Source organism: Nomascus leucogenys, chromosome 19 (genome assembly GCF_006542625.1).
Source record: "Nomascus leucogenys isolate Asia chromosome 19, Asia_NLE_v1, whole genome shotgun sequence".
Taxonomy (NCBI): Eukaryota; Metazoa; Chordata; class Mammalia; order Primates; family Hylobatidae; genus Nomascus; species Nomascus leucogenys.
Genome location: NC_044399.1, coordinates 55,633,545 through 55,655,336, shown reverse-complemented (window position 1 = coordinate 55,655,336; position 21,792 = coordinate 55,633,545). Strand labels below are relative to the sequence as shown.

The 21,792-nt window shown below is 40.3% G+C and overlaps 1 protein-coding gene across 5 annotated transcripts in view; it reads right to left on the bottom strand.

Moving 5' to 3' along the window:
- The window catches only part of GALNT14 (polypeptide N-acetylgalactosaminyltransferase 14), a 224,669-nt gene that overhangs the window by 180,367 nt on the left and 22,510 nt on the right, over window positions 1-21,792 (bottom strand). For 2 of the 5 annotated variants that reach the window (XM_030800166.1, XM_003262701.4), the window contains exon 3: window positions 20,406-20,490. The exons of the other annotated variants lie outside the window; for them this stretch is intronic. In XM_030800166.1, coding sequence (XP_030656026.1) covers window positions 20,406-20,474 — 69 coding nt within the window. In that variant the 5' untranslated portion in view covers window positions 20,475-20,490. The remainder of the gene's footprint in view (window positions 1-20,405; window positions 20,491-21,792) is intronic. 5 annotated transcript variants of the gene reach the window in all.

Here is a 21,792-nt window from a genome sequence, read left to right as displayed (position 1 = left end):
GCTTCTTCTCTCCTCTCCCCATTTTGCACACAGAGAATGGAAATACACTATTAAGTAATTTTCCCAAAGAACATGAGGCTGGTCTTGAGATTGGAAGGCATAGGCTGTTTCTGGACCATACAGACACTCACCGTAAGGGGAATGCCAGATGAGGGGCAGGGAATAGAGTAGGAGAAACTGAACTCTGGACCCATTGCTGCCCCAGTGATATTGGGATCCAGGCAAGTCATCTCCCTTCCCTGGCCATAGTAACTCCTCTATCCAATGAACAGATTGGACCAGGAGCCAGGTCACAGCCACAAGATAGGAATATCAAGATCAAAATCAGGAAAAGACTAAGAGTTGACACTCAAGAATAACCACAAAAATGTCAAGTCTGGAGTGCAGTCAATGAACATATTCTAGCTGAGCACTAAGAGTACCAGTGATGAGCTGAGTTAAGGAGGTACCAGAAGCAGAGTCAAGTCATGGAAACAACAGTGGGAGTGGATAAAGTAAAACAGGTGGCAACAACCCAGAGAAGACAACACAGAGGTGAATTAATCTTGATAGAGATTTGTTGTTGGATATCTTAATGTCACTAACACAAAGACAACAAGGGATGACCAGCAGGATCCCCCCCAGCTCTCACAGTCTGCAAATTTCAACCTTGCTCCAGTTGTGCTACCATATGTGCATCAGCCCTGACAAAGGAGCAACTGCAAGCTAAGTATCTGACATAGCGTGGGTTCTGTATTAAGCCACTTTTTTCCCACTCAGTAATAATTGGACACAGAAGAAATCATCCCCAAAAGGGGCATATGCCAGTCTCCATCTCCATTTAACAAAAGCGATCCCTGTCTTGACTTTCTACTTTTTACTTGCCCCTAAGATGTTCTTGGGTCCTATAAAAAAGTCACTTCCTACTCATCAGGACACTAGATCACTGAAAAAGAAATTTTGAAGCTTTTGACCCTCCACGAGGGTAGTGCAGGCTGGCTAAAGAGAGAGGAAAATTTATTTCCAAAGCCAGCTATTTGATGTCCTAATCTTTCCCAGGCTATTCCCATAGAATGGTTATTGAATATACTGTATTCAAAAAATCAATTACTTTCCCTAGATAAAGTTCTCAAAGTAGCTATAAGACATATGACAAGAAAAGTCTCTCTGTGTGCCTAGTTTTCTCATTTGTAAAATCTGAGAAATGGTACCTGTATTAGTTTTCCATCACTACTATAGCAAATCACCTCAAACTTGGTAGCTTAAAGCAAGACAAATTTATTATCCTGCCTAGATTAGAAGTCCAACATGGGCCTCACCGAGCTAAAATCAAGGTGTCAGCAAGGGTGCACTCCTTCTAGAGGCTCTTAGGAGAGATTCTGTTTCCTTCTTTTCCAGCTTCTAGGTTCACCCACATTCCTTGGCTCATGGCCTCTTTCCTTCATCTCCATCTTCAAAGCCAGTAGCAATAGATCGAGTCATTCTAACATGGAATCACTCTGATTTCCTCTTCTGCCTCCTTCTTCCACTTTTAAGGACGCTTGTAATTACATCAGACTCACTTGGGTAGTCCAGGATACTCTCCTTATTTTACAAAGGTCAGCTAACTAGCAACTTAATTCCACCTGCAACCTTAACTTCCTCTTGTCATGTAACCTAACATATTCAGTGTCTGGGAATTAGGATGTGCACAACTTTGGGGGCACATTATTCTGCCTATTACAGTATATGTCTTCTCACAGTGGCTAGGAAAAATTTTCCTCTACTAGCTAAGCATATGGCCCTGGCTCAGTCTCTTGTCACTTCAGTTTCCTCCTATGAAGTTGAGGGCTTTAATCTAAGACAGTCTTTAAGATGTATAAGTTTATGAGGATAAAACAGAGTCATTAAAAGATTAGCCTCTGTCTTGTGCATTACAATCTTCAAAGCACTTGTCCATGCCTTGTCTCATTTGATCCCTGCACCAATCCTGAGAAATATATAGGGAAGATGCTGCCATTATCTTCGCTTTGTAGAAGTGTAACCTGACAATAAGAAGGTAAATCATGTGTCCACAACCACACAACTAAAACATTACAGTCCTGGTTTAATATTGGAGTCTTCTGATAATACATGCCCTAAATGAAAACCTTTTCTGAATATCTTGGAAATGTATACATGAGGAAGATGGTAACCACCAACACACTACCACCAGCACCATCACCACCATCCAACCACATCACAACTCATCTAAGTGAAGAGGCACAGCAATGGCAGATGATCCCTGAAGATAACTCAGGAATCTAGGTCCCCACTTTACTTTGGATTCCCATCCCTCTAATCATGTCCCATTAAAAGTGCCTTCCTACAACCATATTCCTCCTTCCTTGCTTTGAGACCACACATGATTAGCATAGTTCTGGTTCTAAATCAAGGAAAAATAGTCATGAGCCTCTAGCTGGGGAAGAGGGAGAGGGTCTCTGTACAGTAGCAAGTGGTCTCAAGGCAATCCTGCTTGTGTGAGACAGGATAACTAGATACAGTGATGGAAGCTTCTTCCCATCCTCCTGAGTTCAGTTCAGTATAAAGGAAAATACAAAAATGGTGAAGACATTTTCTAGGGAAGAAGGAAGAAGAAAAGAGCTAAAGGAGATTACCTGAAAGTCTTTGAGGCACAGTGGACATTTGTTATCTTTTGGTTCCTAGCATCCATTGCTACATTTCATTGCCTTTTGGGGAACAATCCCTCTCCCCACTCTCAGACCATGTGCTTGCTCCATCCTGCACTCTCCACTCCAAGGGCAGAGAATTAACTCTTTCCACAAGTATTTATTGAGCACCTAAGATATGCTCTAGGCATGGGAGATATGAAGGCAAGGCAGACAAGGCCCCTGCAGTCATCGAGCACAAAATTTGAATGAAATACTTTTGAGAGTGTTATGGCCTATAATAAAATAAAATAGGGTTTTTGTTACAGAGAAGGACCAGGGGTATTAATATCTGGACTTTTCAGCCCCTTTTCAGGGGTATCATTATCTGGACTTATCAATAATTCTTATTTTGTTTAAGTCTATTTGGGTCACACTTCCTGTTGTTCACACCTAGCAGGCTTCCTTTATTGGATTCCTAACACAGGTGGCCCTCACTCCGCTGATGCTGAAGCTCCCTATCCTATTTGTAGAGCAAGACTGTACTGACTGGCCAAGACTTTTGTGTCATGGGAAATAGACAGATGGGAAAGAACCCAGAACTGGCACTCAGAACCTCAGCTTCTAGTTCAAGCTCAGCACTGACTAGCTGAGTACCTTCTACCCAGGCTGGAGTATTTACTAACTGCTGAAATGGGGATGTTTGCCTAGTTAATCTCCATGATCTGTTCCACCTCCACCATTTTGTGCCCTATGCTCTACGTGATCAGAGCTTCTCAAACTTACATTATAATTGGGAACTGAGTAATCTCAAGCTGGCCTCAATCACATTCTACGTCTCTATTAAAAAGCTGCAAAACAAGCATTTAACACTTGATCCAGATCCATACATATTATCAGGGGAGATCCAAACTGCATACTCAGCAAATGCACTGCATTCTGCAAACACACACTCCAGTGCCTAATAAAGGTTAGTGATTCGAGATAATGCTGATTTTACCTGCAAAACTCACTGTGGGCTCTAAGGAGTTCTGCCTCTATCCTTCATGTCTTATTAGTGGGGGAAAGCCTTTGGGCAGTTTCATTGGGTTGGAATAGAAGCATTTATATGCTTTTCTGTATGTGGAGGACAAGAGGATGTGCATCATCTTCTGACATGAATACCTCAGTGACTATGTCAGAATCCTATTAATATAATAATCCCTTTAAAAATACATTCATGTGGTTCAAAATTAAAAAGGCATGCAATGAAACGTTTCCCTTCTACCCTTGCCCATCCCCAGTTCATGTCATAACCCTTAAGGGAAACCATTGTTAGTTTGTTGTATTATCTTTCCAGAATTTCTTATACATACAGATGTAAGTATAAATGCGGTTGACCCTTGAGCAATGTGGGGGTTAGGGGCATCAATCTCCTGCTCAGTTGAAAATCTGCACATAACTTTTGACTTCCCCAAAACTTAACTACTGATAGCCTATTGTTCACCAGAAGCCTTACCAATAACATAAACAGCCCATTAGCACATATTTTGTAATCATATGTATGTGTTATATGTATTATATACGGTAGTCTTACAACTAGTAAGCTAGACAAGAGAAAATGCTACTAAGAAAATCACAAGGAAGATAAAATATATTTACTATTCAGTAAGCGGAAGAGGATCTTCATCAAGGTCTTCATCCTCATCATCACATAAAGTAGGCTGAGGAGGAGGCGGAAGAGGAGGGGTTGGTCTTGCTGTGACGGGGTGGCAGAGGCAGAAGAAAATCTGTGTATAAGTGAATCCGCATAGTTCAAACCCATGTTGTTCTGAATTTATTCTAATTCTACAATGCCTCCACTTTTTATATATGTTAGTATAGAATACACACTATTGTGCAGCTTGCCCTTTTCTCTTCATTTTGCAATCTGATAGATAAAATATGCTATTCCTTTTTTTTTTTTTTTTTGAGACGGAGTCTCGCTCTGTCAGCCAGGCTGGAGTGCAGTGGCGCGATCTCGGCTCACTGCAAGCTCCGCCTCCCAGGTTCACGCCATTCTCCTGCCTCAGCCTCTCCGAGTAGCTGGGACTACAGGCACCCGCCACCACGCCCGGCTAATTTTTTGTATTTTTAGTAGAGACGGGGTTTCACCGTGGTCTCGATCTCCTGACCTCGTGATCCGCCCGCCTCGGCCTCCCAAAGTGCTGGGATTACAAGCGTGAGCCACCGCGCCCGGCCTAAAATATGCTATTCCTATATAGCTTTGAGTTTTGATGAAGTAAGGTTAAGTACATCTTTTAATAAATTTAGGGCTATTCATATTTCTTTTTCTGTGCATTGCCTGTTTATATCCTTTGCCTATTATTTTCTATTGGATTGAAATTCATTTTTATTGACCCTTTGGAACTCTTTATTTAAGTTGATTAGGCCTTTGTCATGTGTCTTTTCAGTTTACTTAAGTAGATTATTTTTGCTACTTAGAAGATTTTTTCTTCCAATTTTTATTTAGTCAGATATATCAGATTTTTATTTTATGGTTTCAAGATTTAAGTCTTGGTTAGAAAGGCACCCTGTGTGTTTCCTTCTGGTACTTTTTATAGTCTTGCTTTTACCTTTACATTTCATTTTCATTTGGAATCTTATCTTGGTGTATACATGGTGTGAGGTATGGATACAATTTTATTTTACCCCACAGGCTACCAGATATCCCAATGGAACATATTGAATCTTTTCCTTCAATGATTTAAGATGCTACCTTTATCAAATACTAAATGATCATATGCATTTGGGTCTATTTCTGGACTAACCACTTGGTTCCTTTTAACTATGTGTGCATGTCTCTGTAGCACACAGTTTCAATAAATGACACTATAATAAATTTAGTATCTAGTAGAGCCAGTCCCCTCACATGGGTTTTTTCAGAATTTTTCTATTTTTATTTACCTTTTTATTTGAACTTTAAAACAAACTTAACTAGTTTTAAAAAATGATCTATTGATACTTTTATTTAGATTGTGTTTGATTTATAAATTAACTTAAATAGAATGATGTCTATTGTTTTTCCATCCATGAGCAATCTTTCCATTTGCTTCAGGATCCTTTTATATACTTCAGTAGTGTTTTTAAATCTTCATATACATCCTGGATATTTTTTGTTTAAATTTATTATTAGCTCTTTTACATTTCTTGTTGTTATTATAAGTGATGGCTCTTCCGCTAAAAATATACGGTAAGTCCTCATTTAACATCATTGATAGGTTCTTGGAAACTGTGACTTTAAGCAAAATGATGTACAATAGGTCCTTGAATAACATTTCCTTCAACATCTTTTTGTTATAACTTTGATGAGAAAAAAACTGGTTTTGTTACATGTCATTTTGCTTAAAGTTGCAGTTTCCAAGAACCTATCCTCAATGTTGAGGACTTACTGTATTCTGTTTGGTGTTTGTATATGTGAAAAGTATTAATTTATGTTTACTAATTATTGCACATTGTTAGTTTATGGAATTCTTTTATTGTTTGAAACAGCTTTTCGGTGAATTATCTTTTGTTTTCTAGCCATGCAACCATAGCATCTTCATAGAGCAACAACTGCCTCTTCCCTATCTTTTTTATTGTTTTTGCTTGTCTAATTGCATTGGTAAGTATCACTACTGCAATGATGAGTAACAGTACTAATAGCATAGATCCTTGTTCTTTAGTGAAAATTCCTTTAGTGTTTCCTCAATAAGCTTATAGCCTGAGATGGATGTGTTTTAGCATGTTAAAAAAAAAAAGTACCTTAACTATACAGATGCTCCTAGACTTACAGTAGAGTTACATCCTGATAAACCCATAAGTTGAAAATATCATAAGCCAAAAATGCATTTAATCCACCTAACCTACTGAACATCATAACTTAGCCAAGCCTACCTTAAGTGAGCTCAGGACACTTACATTAGCCTATGATTAGGCAAAATCATCTAACACAAATCCTATTTTATAATGGAGTGTTAAATATCTCTGATAATTTATTCACTACCACACTGAAAGTGAAAAACAGAGTGGTTGCATGGGTACTCAAAATATGGTTTCTATTGAATGCATATTCTTTTTTTCACCATAATAAAGTCAAAAGATTGTATCAAAGCATCATGAGTCAGGGACCACCAGAATAACCTTAGCCAGTCAAGCTTTCTTGGGTGTATTTTTTAATTTTAAAATGACCATTGAAGTTTCTCAAAGGCCTTTTCAGTATCTATGAAGATAATATCTTTTTGCTCCTAATGTTCGCTAATATAAAACCATATATGCATTCCAAGAATAAAACCCTCTTGATTATGATGGATTAGTCTTCAAATATACTGCTGAAATTATTTTGCTACTTTTTAAATGATCTTTGAATTGATATTCATAAGTGGGATTAGTCTTTGGATTTCTATGTATGCCTACTTTGTCAGGTTTTGGTAAAAGTTATGCTTGTTTCTCTTCTTTTTCTATGCTCTAGAACATACAGGAATGTCTGTTCCCTGGAAGTTTGGTAGAATTTTCTCTGTAAAACCATCTGGACTAGTGCATTTTTCTTTGAAGAGTGTATACCTGTTTAAATTTTTTAAAAAAATTTCTGCCTTAGAAATTTTGGATTCCTTTCTGGGCCCATTTGGGTAATTTTTATTTTCTTGAAAAAAATCCACTTTTCAAACCTATTTGCATAGAGCTGATCAAAGTAGTCTCCTGATTCCTTTAGTTTCCTGTTTATGTCACTGTTCTCCACATATCATTCCTTATTTTATGCATCTGCACTTGCTCCCACATTTTCTTGATTGGATTAACTAGTAATTTATTTTAATGTTGTTGTTTTTTTCCCCATGATATGGTTTAGCTGTGTTCCCACCCAAATTTCATCTTGAATTTTAGTTCCCATAATCCCCACACGTTGTGGGAGGGACAAGGTGGAGATCATTGAGTCATGATGGTGGTTTCCCCCATGCTGCTGTTCTTGTGACAGTGAGTTAGTTCTCATGAGATCTGATGGTTTTATAAGGGGCCTCCCCTTTCGCTGGGCACTCATACTTCTCCTTGCTGCTGTCATGTGAAGAAGGACATGTTTGCTTCCCCTTCCCCCAAGATTGTAAGTTTCTTGAGGCCTTCCCAGCCATGCTGAACTATGTCAATTAAACCTCTTTCCTTTATAAATTAGTCTCGAGTATGTCTTTACTAGCAGCATGAAAATGGACTAATACACCCCCAAACCAGCTTTGAAATTTATTTTAACTGCTTTGTTTTCTAACTCATTAATCTCTACTTTTATTTATTTCTTCCTTCTGCTTTCCTTCTGCAATATTTCATTTTATTCTGATATAGCTTCTTGACTTAGATGATTAATTCATGTTTGATCATTCTTTTGTGTATATATTTAAGGCCATCAGTTTTCCTCTGAGTACTGCTTTAGCTATATAACATTTGTTCTGTTATTGAGTGATTTCATTAATTGTTGTTTTCCAGAAAATCTGCAATTTCAGTTTTTCTTCTCCTCTTTCAGCCATGCATTGAGTGTTTTTTCTTTTGTTTGGATTTTACTTTCAGTTAAATGGGCTTTTGGTTTTCTGATTTAGTATTAATTTCTAGTCTAATTGCACTGTAATCAGAGAATATTGTCTATATTTTTTTCTACCTTTTGGGATTTATTGAGGTTATCTATGTTCCCTAATAGATGGTCAATATTTGTGAATGTTTCATAGACCCTTGAAAGATATATTTTCTTCATTTAATCTACAGGGTTTGCTATTTATCAACCAGATCTACTTTATTACTTATGTTAATTAGAGCTTCCATATTGATTTTTATTCTTTGTCTAGGTATCTGGAGACTGAGACATGTAAATTAAAGTGATCTGTTACCAGGGTGTTTTTGTCTATTTCTCCTTGCATCTCCTAAAATTTCTGTGTTTTCAATACTGCTGTTAAGTTTTTTTCATTGTGAGATGTACCTTTTATACATAGTTCCTTTCTTTATCTTATTTAATGCATTTTAATCTGAATTCCACTTTGTCTAATGCAAGTTCATAACAACTACTTTTTATATCTCTATTTTAAATTAACATTTTAAAGCATTTGCCTGGTGTTCCTTCACTCATCCTTTTATTTTCAACCTTCCTGTATCACTTTCCTTTAGGGGCATCTCTATAAACAACTTAGAAGTGGGTTGTGGTTTGTGATCCTTTCTGAAACTCTTCTTAAAAGGTAAGTTAAATTCATTTTTATTTAGTGATATGACAAATAGGCTTATTCCTAGATCTCATTTTATATTATGTCTTCTGGGTTTCTTGGCATTATTTTTCGTCTTTCTGTGATTGTTCTTCCGGTGTGATTTTTCTGGGAAGGCTTGTGTTTTTATTCTAGTGGTAACATTCATAACTACAACATTATAGAATAATCTTAACCTATGTCTTTAGACAAGACTTATTAACTCTACATTACAAGCAAAGATAAAGTTGGTGTATTCCCTTTCACTGTTCTTTCCATAGAAGCATAGAAAAGGCATGATTGGGGTGGAGAGAGAAAGAGACATACATCCTGACAGCCAGTTGTGAAAGTGCACAGAGATGTTAACGCAATGGCAGCTGCATATAGAGATGAAAGAAAAAACACACACACACACATTACATAGCCCCTAGGCACAATTTACTCTGGCAATGCTGCTGTCTCACTTCCACCACCTGATTTTAGTCAATAATATCCTCTAAGTGTCTACCATTTATTAAGTATAATTATGCTTATATTACTTCATTTGTCAGTTCTCAATTATATCTTTTGACTCTCTGCTATTATAGAATGAGGCATTCAGAGAACTTCCTTTTTCCCCCTTTGCCTGTCAATATTTGTTGGTTGTGTCATTTCTACATCACCAGGGCACAGAACATTTATATTCTCCTCTGTTCTTCTAATCCTCATACTTGTCTTACTTTTAGTTTTGGTTTAGTTTTACAGTTAAAAATATTCAATGCTCACCCTCCATCTTCACTTTGTTGGCTGAAGTTCACCCTCTACTAGTTTGTTCAGGAAGGGCTCATGGGAACAATATTCCCTGAGTTATTGCATGTCCAAAAATTGTCTTTATACTTAAAAGATGGCTAGAATGGATATAAATCATTAGCTCACACTTTCTTTCTTTGCTTATCTTGTAGATGTTGTTTTGCTGTCTTCTGGGTATTTGGAAGTTGCTGCAGAAAAAACTGTGGCCAACCTGATATTTTTCTCCTCATAAGTGACTTGATCTCTTTGCCTGGATTCCCAATGGAGTCTTTCTTTCTGTCTTTCTTTTTATTTATTGTTTACTTCACCATTCTTTATTAATTTTGAAGTCATTTCAAGCCTAAAGAAAAGTTGCAAGAACAGTACAAATTCTTACACTTCCTCCACACAAATCCTCTAGATGGTGACATTTTATATTTTGCTATATTTTCCCCATTTTTGTAGAGACAGAAGATAGAAACAGATATAGTTTTTTCACACGTTCCCATCATCTCTAAATACTCCAGTGCATGCCTCCCAAAGACAAGGACCCTTCTCCTATATAGTCACCATACAGCACTGCTTGTCAAAAAATCAACAATGATACAGCACAGACCCAGTCCACAGATCCTATGCGAATTTCCCAAATATTCCAACAATGTCTCTTTTTCACTTCCAGGTCCAGGATCCTATCTACCAACACATGTTGCATTTAGTTGTCATGTCTCATCAGTCTCATCCAGTCTGGAGGAATTCCTCAATCTTTCTCTGTTTCTCAAATCTTTGAAAGTCTGAAACAGTACAGGCCTTTCCTTCTGTAGAGCCTGTGTCCATCTGATGTTTCCTCACAACCAGATAAAAGCTATGCATTCTTGGCACAAAAGAAATGATGTTGTGTTCTTCTCAGCCCATCACATCCAGGGGCACACTAGCTCAACCTGTCCACCACTAGTGATATTAACCTTCATCATCGGGTCAAGTTGGTGTCTGCCAAATTTTGCCACTGAAATTTCATCACGTTTCCATGTTATTTGATTACACTTTTGTGGGAAGCCTTACTAATATTGTGCCAATATACTATTTCTTATGAAATCTCCACCCACAAGACAGCATCCATCACCAACTACCAATCTCTACCAATTACCACAGTTACGGTGACCAAGTGATGAATATGTACCTCCATCATTCTCTCTAAATTTATCAGTTGTCATTCTTCGGTAAGGAAGAGTCTCTTCTCCTGCACTTACTTATTTACTTGTCTATGTATCTATTCATTCACTTATTTATAACAGTATGGATTTACAGATTCCTATTTTATTCAATAGGTTGTAATCTCTGATTCTTTGATATTTACTTTGATGCTCATATTGTTCTCAACTGGTCAGTGCAAAGTCCTTCAAGCCGGCTCCTGTGTCCTTTTGACACATCCCCATCTTTTCTTGAGCATTTCCTGACTTTCTGGCCAGACAAGGTCTTTCAGGTTCATTTTATACTTTTTCTGCCCTATCCCTTAAGTTAGCCACTTCTCTGAGGCCCCCTGGTAACTTGCAGTGTAGGGTACTATTTAGAAACCAAGATCTCTGTAATCTCAGCACTTTGGGAGGCCAAGGCAGGCAGATCACTTGAGGTCAGGAGTTTGAGATCAGCCTGGCCAACGTGGTGAAACCCCATCTCTACTAAAAATACAAAAATTAGCCAGGTATGGTGGCCCATGCCTGTAATCCCACCTACTTGGGAGGCTGAGGCAAAAGAATCGCTTGAACCCGGAGGCAAAGGTTATAGTGAGCCAAGATCATACCACTACACTCCAGCCTGAGCGACAGAGCAAGACCCTGTCTCAAAAAAAAGAAAAAGAAAAAGAAAAAAAGAAACCATCAGATGCACTCATTGCTACTGGAGTTCCACTGCTTTCAGACAAAGGAGATAAGAAAAATATGTATGTATATATGTACATACTGACACTTCTAATTCCAATCCAGCATGCTAGGTTTTTTCTAGACTTCCTCCTTTCCATGTTTAGAAATCCCCTTTCAAACAGTAAAAAACATGGTTCCTATTATCCTCTTCATATTTATTTACTTGCTCAATAAATTATCCTTTCTCTTAACCAATCTTCCAACCATTCTAGCCATGTCCCCTGCTCACCACCTCCACACCCACTTTTCTACCCTGCTTTCATAAAAGGAAAGGGAGGCAAGGGGAGGGTAGGGGTTATTCCCTATCTTTCGTGTCTAAAACTTCCTAAGGCTATAATCTTGGTGTGAGCTGTTATGGATAATTTTGCCCAACACCCAAATTTGTGCTTTTTCAACATTTAGATTTAAGTCTTCTTTTAGATCATGAAAGCCCTTCTAATATTTTAAATATGTTCCATTGTGTGTGTTTTCTGTGTGTCTATTTTTTATGTCTGTTATTTTTTGTTTTCTTTCAAGAACTAAAATTATGCTTATGTTGGCTCTCCACTGCCTGTCTTCTATGTCAATCATTTTCTCTCTAATCTTTATTAATGCTTCCCTTATTTATGTTGCATTTATTCACCTTTCATCTATGTTCCACACTGCATTTTCCACAGTGTCTATTTTCCCTTGAGATTCTTCCAACTTCATCTTCATTTCTGAGACAAATTTGCCTTTTTTCTTTTATTTCCTCCTTGAGTTCTGCCAGCTCACGTCTTACCACCTCTTGCCATTTTGTCATCCTTTCCCAAACATTTATCTCTGCAAGGTGGGTCTTTCTTCATAGAAATGATTGCTTTGTTGAGTTCTTTAAATTCACTGTGAAATACTTGATTAGAATTTTCATCTGCTCCCTGAAATTATTTTCCTGGGAATGTTCCTTATTTGGGGGTAATTTTCCTGGCTCTTGCTGACATTCTTCCCCCTAATATCATTGCTTCTAATCTACCAGTGACCCTACTTTCTTTTTTATTACTTATTGTTGTACGAGATAGGCTTTCTTGGATCATTTCTTTGCAGGAAGTTCTGAGGATGGAAGGAGGGCCCAGGGTAGACTTTCATTGCTAAAGTAAGCTTTCTTTGTGGGGAAGGGCTAATGACTAGAAAGAGGCACAGGGAGATTTCTGGGCTGCTGAAAAGATTCTGTACCTTGATATGAATGGTGGTTACACAAAAGTTTATCAAACTGAAAAATATTTGTGTGCTTTCCTGTATGTTATATCTCAACAAACATGTTAAGGAAGGAAAGAAGGAAGCCTCTTTTATTTGCTGCCAAAAACTGTTTCTTGCAGATAGGTGTCTTCTGGATGATCCTTTGTATAAATGCACCTCCTCTGCTTCTCTGAATCAAAGCAGGCCCAGGAGCTACATTTCTTCAGCTCTGCTCACCCTAGTCCTTACTTGCATTGATTACAAATAAGAGATGTTGCTGGGCCTCTTCAGGATGCCCCTTATATCCAGGATGTGTATTTTTTCTGGCACTCTTTGCCACCTGCTATTCCTGAGCCCACCAGCTACTCTCCTAAACCTCTACTTCCCCCTCATGGCCTCTCCCAAACCCTCCTGCTCAGGACAGCCCTTGCACACATTGCACATTCCACAGATTGTATCTATCCTCTAATTCCACTGAAAATGGCATTTTGGAGTTTTATGTTGTTCTCTTTGCTGTTGTGTCCAGCAACAAGGAGACTGTAATGGTATCCAGGAGGAAAAGCAGAAGAGGTTGTCTTGTACAGCAGCCACATTATACAGGAAGTCCTATTTGCCTATTCCACTGATTCACCACTACATCTCAAATTAGTCACCTCTTGAGACTCAGTCTCTCTATTAGCAGAATGGGAAGGAAAAAAATGCTGTCCTTCTCATTAGCTCCTTCTTATCAAAGAATAGTAGGGAAGGCACAGACATGAGGCCAAGTCTGTTTGCCATTAGGAAGGGTTTCCTAAACGTCAAGCAACATGGTGCTTTCCATGGTGCTGATCATTTCACCTCAGTCCTGTTTCTCCTTTAACTTTCCCCTAAAGCTTGAGGCCTGCTCTCCCATAGACCATCAGCCAAAAAACAGCTGATTCTTTAGGACTAGGATCTTACCCCACACCTCAGACTCTCACCACCTCCCCAACAACCCACACACTCACACTGAAACACACAGCAGATTCTTCAAAATACCAATTGGCTAGCTGTCCTGTCTCATATCTCTGGCTGGCTGCAAAAGTAGCAGTAGGAACACGCCACTACTTGGCACCATCTGCCTGGCTGTGAGCAAACAAAGGCTCCTCAGCCAGGCAGTGTGATTCAGGAAATACCAAGGCCAGACTCCTGCCTCTGACTCCACATGAACCCTGAAGTTTCAGGCTACAGATGGACAACATCAAATCACCAGGGCCCCAGGACTCCACCATCACTACATCAGTCACAAATATTGCCCTTACTAATAGAAGTGGCAGATGGGAACATAAATTCTTCAAAAGCAATTTGCTTGCCAAGGACTAAGGAACGTATGAATGAAGTGTGAACAGTAAGTTTTTTCCGAGTTAGGGAGGCTGGACACGTCACCCACTCAATTACACAGGCAGGCTCTAGAAGACCTAACCCAGTTTAGTTTTCATCAGGCTGAAAACATCTCTAGCTGACTTAAAGGCAAACATGAGGGTTTCTTCTCTCTTCCCTATGCTACTCCTTCAAGGAAGGCCCAGATCTTCAAGAGCAAAATGCAAGAAAGGCAACACTGGTTGGAGCATTGGGCATTCGGTTTTTCCAAAAGAATGAGGATAAAAACAATCTTTTGATAAAATAATCCTTTGAAATCATATGCCCTTTTTCAGAAGCCTCTGCAGCACACAAATAGTGTCCTTGGGGAATGAGGACTATATAAGCATTAATCATATGCATGCTCTGTGATGGTTGTCATGGCTGGAGGGTCTAGCAGGCAGCTCCCTGCTCCCTACTGAGCTTTGGATTTTACAAAGACAAACACAGCACAGGTTGGAACAGGCAGACTGAAAAGAGCTTGGACTATGGGCATAGAGCCCAGGTTCTAGGTAAGTTCTGCCATTAACCAGCTGATACTCTTGAGAAAGTAACTTCCTCTCCCTAGTCTCAACATCAACTACGGAGAGGGCAAGTAGACCTGATCAACTCAAAGGCTTCTAATCTCAACAAGTGAGGATTCTGGTTAACCTCCCGCTCAGCGCAGCTGTTATCTCATTCCCAGATTCCAACCCCTAACACCATAAAGGGAGGCCTTGTGCTTGGTGAATCAGCTGCCACTTCACCCAGGCCTGGAATGCAGCTGTTAGTTACTGTGGCCAAATGCAGCCATTACTTCAAATCCAACAGCAGTGGCAAATGGCAGAGAAAATAAAATTCAGCAAACTCTCATTGCAAAACCAAGACAGCAGATCAAAGAGTGGAGGAAGTGACTGCCTATGTAACATTTCTCTGAATTGCCCACCTTTTACTTCTCCACGAGAAACAGATAACAGAAGGAAGCCACCCATTGAGTCAGAAAATGCCTCATCCCTTGTTCTCAGATGAATTCAGGCTGCTAATAGCACTGATACTTTTAGAAAACTAAAGACAAGGAATGTCTGGCTTAAAAGGAGCCTGTCAGAATGTGAAATGATGCTCCCTTTCCTTCCTTGAGAGTATAAACTGGCTTGGCTCGAACTATGTCTAATTAGGATGCAGTGAAAATGAAATACACATAAACACACAGACATAAAGACACTCACACAGGAACTGGCCCCTCTGTCCTGCGGCAGTGCGGACAGATTGTAATGGACGCGATGTGGTACAATCATTAAACATCTCTCCAGCTTATTTGCATGCAGTGTGTCTCAATAATGTGTTATGAGGTGTGTTTGTAATTGGCTACTGCTGATAGTGGTCCTTGAAAGGGAAATGGAGTGTGTCTAAATGCAGACAAAGCTACTTAGCGCACCAGGACAAGATGAGATGCTCCTCACAAGGTCCAAATGGGATACTCAGGGCTTCTTCCACCCATAGCTTGGGAGAGAGAAAAAGGAATAATCTGTCTCAATTTTCTCAGCTCCAGAAACAATATTTATAAAATAGAAGGTGATTTCAGAGCTCATTTATTTTCCTGGTTCACAGTCCCCACTCTCTGCTGACATCATTTTCTAACCAATTTTATTTCCAACAATCGCAGGAACAGCCTCAATTCTACTTGAAATCGTTAAAAACAAATCCATTCTTTCCTTGTCTTTGAGCCTAATCTTTCAAAAACTGGTTTAATTTCTGTACTGCCTTTCTTTGAAAAAATATTCCAGGCCTCCAAATAGCCACACCAGATCCTTCCTTCTCCCTTCCTTACCTCCTAAATCCCTGTATTATAAATGCGGAGAGCACACAGCTTCCTCCTGACCCTTGTTTCTAGGCACTCTATTCACTATTCTCTGGCTAAGCACATCAATGGTTGTCCCACCTATAGACAATGAGTGATTCCAAAGGCTATGCCTTCCAAACACTAGGCACCTTAGAAACTGAATAAGCTGAAGATTTTAAAAGTCACAGAAAGAAAGAACCACCTTTCTTACCCAGAAGGCAACCTCCAATGAGCAAAATCAGAGCCTATCAAGAAATACCAAGCATGGTGCTGGCTTGCATGAAGACTGTGGCCATATCCTGGCACAGCAGCCACTTAGAGCATAGGGAAGAGAATGGCAGCATATGGGCGAGATGTCAGCCTTCCTATGTCCTTCCCTGACCTCCCAGGGAAACAACCGCAAGAAAGAAGAACCAAGGTTCACACGGCATGCTTGGTTCTTGGGCAAGCCATGCTTGCCCTGTAGCAATCACCACATTTTTTTTGTCTAAGTGCTCAGAAAACCATCTGTTCTAAAACTGGGGGGAATTAATGTAGAGCTGATTGGTCTTTTTCTCTGAGTGGGAGAAACTGACTCTGTGACACGTATTATCAACTCTCACACAGGCACTAGATTCATGCGAAACCATTCTTAAAAGTCAGATATTTTAAAGATATAACTCATCCTGACTCAGATGGATTGAGAAAAATGGTGGGAACTTGAACTCTAACTCCAAATCTCTGAATGACTTGGGAGTCAAATATTCTGGTCTTCCCTAACTCAGGTACCCCATTTGTAAGACAGAGTTAGACACACTGTCTCCTACCCCTATGGTTGTTCAGCAGAGCTAGAGGATTTAAAACAACAGGCACTCTGGCCTCTCAAAGACAGCAGCTGGAATGAGGCAGAAAACACAATCCTCCCTGCTGCAGCTGTGAAGCCCCAGCGGACTACCCAGGATGCAGATAGGGGCTGCTACCTTGTTGAGCTACCCAGCCTGCAGGGCACAAGCCCGCAGGGATCAAGGACAAAGACCCAGGGATTCTTCATCAGCAAGCTTCAAGGACACCAGGACAGGGACCTTCCAGGGTGGCTAGCTTGCAGGAATTCGCAAGTCTCTAGGGAAAAGGGCCAGGGCTTAGGCTCCCTTGCCATAATGCTGAGCACAGCACTGGACACACAGCAGATGTTTGTTAAACATTTGTGAAATCTAATTTGTTCACTGAATCAACAACAGGAAAGCCAAAAGGCAGAGGCAGGGAGGACTAACTGCTTATTTACCAGGCCGGTTTGACTAGGGATACTTTCCTATAAGCCCCCTGTGTGGCTTTTACCCATGGCTTTAAACTACAACCCATTAAGCAGAAAATAAACTATAACAAACCACCACAAATTGCAAAAAAAGCTCAGCCCTGAACCCACCCCTATAGGGCACCATCGCTGTGACAGTCTGACATGCATCATCTCTTTTCAGCCTTTTAAAGCTTTTTACCTTTTAAAATAAAGTGAGATGCTGCAGGTAAACAGACATTTGCTTAAAACTTTTTTTTTTTTCAGACAGAGGTCCTTATCTGGTGTTAGTCATATTTTTCTATGCAAGATGAATTTCAGTTTGATCCTTTCCTCCTTTTACTACATCTTGTTTGCTTCTTTTTCATATTTTATTTATTGATGTTTTAAATAGGCCATCAGAAGCACAGTCACCAACAGGACAGTCCTACAGACAGCTGTTGCCTCTAGTGATGGGGCTGGATGCCTTCTCCCACTAAAATTGTGTATTTGCTTTTTTTTTTTTTTCCTTTGTATCCCTCCTTGTTCCATTGAGGACCCTCCAAAGTCTGGGAACTGAGCTCCCATTTCAATTGCCAATGCCATAAAAACTGTCCCCTGGGAAAGGCTGGTGGTCACAGCTGTCTTTCTGCTTCTGCCCATGCAGCAGAAGTGTCTTCCAAAATGCCCCTCCCAGAGAGCAATGAGCCCAGCTCCAGGCACAGGAGAGCAAACAGCCAGTGGCTGCTTTCTTAGCCTAAGCACTGCGTGAACCAGTCCTGGACAAAAACCTGTGCTTGCCAACAACACTGGTACATTGGAGCCAACCTCCTGATCAGCCTGTGAGATGTCCCATAGCATTTACTGACCTGTGACCTCGTATTCACAGACCCTTAGCTTCTCAGAGTCTCATTCCTCATGGTAAACTGTGAAAATGCTGCCTAACAAAGAGTCTTGGCTAAGATTACAGGAGATGTATGGGACAGCACCAGGCACACTTTTTGGCATGAAACACATGCTAAAAAATGAGGATCTCTCAAATCCCTCCTCATGACCCAATTATTGTTAGATGTCACGATCGTCAAAGAAAAAGGCCAACATCCATGACCCAGGTCATATTCCAGTTCTTCTCATTGGAAAGGATATTTGATGATAACATCTTGGCCAACTGATTTCCTAGTGAATCAGGATCCACTTTGTCCCCCATCCCCTGTATGACAAAGATCCACTATCATTGTCATGGGCCCACAGTCCCCTGCAGCCTGCCCTGACGTCACTTCAAACCTTCTCCTTGCTATCTCCAGATTCTCACTTTGATCCTCATGCTTCACCAAGTCTTCCTTTCTCATGTTATGGAATCTCATCCCCATGTGCTTCTGGAACTCTTACTTTGTGATGGATTAAACCTAGAAGTCCCCAAGTGATCCCAGTAAGGAAGTAATTCCAGTCTAGATGAATTAGGCCTCTGCAGCAGTGGTGTTATATGCAGCTACTAATAAAATTCTAGAAACACTTCCCAATGAATAAAATCCTTTCAAACTAACACTGAAACCCCTCTCTTAGACTGTGGCAGGATAGAGAAGTAAATGCAAGGTAGAAACCTTCTCATTTTCCTTAGATTTCAAAGAAATCTAAATTTTAAAAGAATATCTGCTTGGAAGTTTCTATCATTCACTGTTGAAATTTCAGAAATTGATGAAGCAATTCTGGATAATGGTGGCTTGAATGTGCCCCTGCTGATAGCTAGTGGTGTCTCTCTCAGCACCAATTCAACTGCAGGGAGCCACTGAGAGCAGCACACAGGTGTGGAGTCTAAGCAAGACCTCAGGATCTGCAGGGCTGGGTGGAGAAGGTCATTGCAGGGTTGAGAGAGAGCCTGGAGAATGGTGTCTAAGAACAGACACAGGAGCAAGATCAGATGTCCCTGAATCCTGGGGAAAGCTTGGTCCAGAGTGGGAGAGGCCCCTGGGAGGAAGGCAACTCCAGCCGTCAAGAATGTGCTGAAAGGATCTCCTGTCTCTGTGGCCCAGAGGAAGGGATGGGAAGCTGAACAGGCCTACGGAGTCCTCTGTAGCCTGGAGCTAGGGTAGCTCAGGGGATTCCTTCTGGTGCTGCAAAGAACCGACAGCTTGCCTGGTGGTGCCGCTCCTACAAGGTATAGGAGCCGAGACTGCAACACACTGACAGAGCAGGAGAATCGTCATCATGGACAAACACCACCACTTCAAGTTCCAGCTCCCTTTCTAGCCTCATGCATTTTCAAGGAAATCACTTCTCTTCTAACTACAAGCAGCTGAAAAGAGCAGACAGTAAAACACAAGTAAGACAACTCGGGCACGGAGGGAGGTAGGGGAAAGTCTCTTGGGTAACTGCCAAATTTCACCCTCATACAATAGGCCCCAGTACAACAGTAGGCCTTAATAAGCACATTCCTTTCCCTTCAGGTGCACTAAGATAGGGAAGCTAAAAGCAGCAGGGATATGCCTGCAGCTGCAGAATAATGTATGGGAACAGACACACAACTCTCCCTCTCAGATAAGCACAACAAAGAGACACAGAAGCAGCCCAAGCCTCTAATAAACTCCCCCACCCTGAATCCTTAAATACTCTTAGTCTGTTTAAAGAGTGTGCCTCTGACCTAACTGAGCCAGAAGCTCTTCTCAAGTTTGTTTTCTTTAAAATAAACCTATCTTAACTGACGAGCCACCTTTCTTGTTTCTTTCCTCTTTTTTTAATTCTTACACACACCACCATTCTCTGTTGACTTTGCCTGAAGGCAGCTGGTCCTAAGCTGCAACAAGTGGGAAAAAAAGAAAAAGCCACCCACAAAGAGGACCAGAAGCTGAAGACATGAGTGAACAAAACACTTAGAAGGGGAAGCTGTTGATGAAACAGAGCTGCTAAAGGAGACAAAGGGCAACTCAAACAAAAAATAATAATAGCACTTAACGGTATTCAATTACAGCACATGAACAAGAAAGACTTTCTGGGAACAAAATCATGATTTTTCAAACTAAAAAGCTCAGCAGAGTAGTTGATGAAAAGGATGGTTGCTGTAGAGACCTAAATTAGCGGCTTAGAAGATCAAGTAGAAAAACACACACACACACACACACAAAAGCAAAAATACAAAGAAATAAAAACCAGGGGCAAAAAGATATTTGGAGAACAGACTCTAAAAACCCAGCTTGTGAATAACAATAATCCCAGAAGGGGAAAAAGGAACAAATACAAAAGAGACAATAATTTAACAAATGGAAGTCAAGAATTTACCTGACTTGAAGAAAGACCTGAGTCTGCAAATGGAACTGAGCTTCTTGCAAGAGACATAGGAAAGGACATACAGCAAGGTGTCCTCCTAAGTCCCAAAGATAAGGAGAAAATGTCATGAGCTCCAAACAGAGAGAACAGGTAACTAACAAAGAAAAAGTAATATGACTTCAATCATACACCATCTGCAAAACTGGAATCCAGAAGACAATGGGAAACCATCCAGGCCAGGTGCAGTGGCTCATGCCTGTAATCCCAACACTTTAGGAGGCCGAGGCAGGAGGACCACTTGAGCCCAGGAGTTCAAGAACAGCCTGGGCAACCTAGCAAGACCCCATCTCTACTAAATAAATAAATAAAATTAGCCAGGCACAGTGCCACATGCCTGTAGTCCTAACTACTTGGGATGCTGAGGCAGGAAAGATCACTTGAGCCTAGGAGGTTGAGGTTGCAATGAGCTGTCACCATGCCATTATACTCCAGACTGGGTGGCACAGCAAGACCCTGTCTCAAAAAAAATTACAAAAAAAAAAAAACCCAAACAAACCACAAAACCATCCATACATTGCCAAGTGTCCAAGACAGATGTTATCCACCTGTCTAATTTGCAGAATATTTGCGGATACAAGAGTTCATAGAAAACGTAACTCACATACCCTATCTCAAGAAGATATTCTGATCAAAAAATAAATGAACTCAAACAAAAATCTCAAGATGGGTGAGATGAAAAGAAAACAGAGGTGTGATGAACCTTGCAATCTGCACAGTTAAATCTAATTAGGTAGTATTAAAGTGACTGGAAACAGGTAATGGAAGTGACAAATAAGAATACTTGAAAAAAGAGGAGGGATTCTGCAAAGAAAATTTTAACATTTAGTTCTAGAAGTGTTAAATTATCTCAGCAAAGCCCAATAATTAGGGGTAGTGGAAGGTAGTGTGAATAAAAGTCTTCTAAAGGCCCATCTGCCCACAGGGTATGCAAGTGTAAGGAGGTAAAAGTACTCATAAGAGGCTCAATTTACTAGGCTGCTGCCAGGCACAGTGGCTCATGCCTGTGAGGCAGGAGGATCACTCTAGGTGATCCTGGGCAACATAGCAAGACCCTATTTTTAAAATAAAAAAAAATTAATTAGCTGAGCATGGTGGTGCACAACTTAGTCCTAGCTACTTGAGAAACTGAAGCAGGAGGATCTTTTGGGCCCAAGAGTTTGAAGCTACAGTGAGCTATGACTGTACCACTGCACTCTACCCTGGGTGACAGACAGACAGATCCTGTCTCCAAAATATATTTATTAGGATGATAATGAATGGGTGAGTAAAACATCCTGGCAGAAGGAGAGGGGTGTAAAATCATCATTGATATCCTGATTGCATAGATATATGCCTTTGA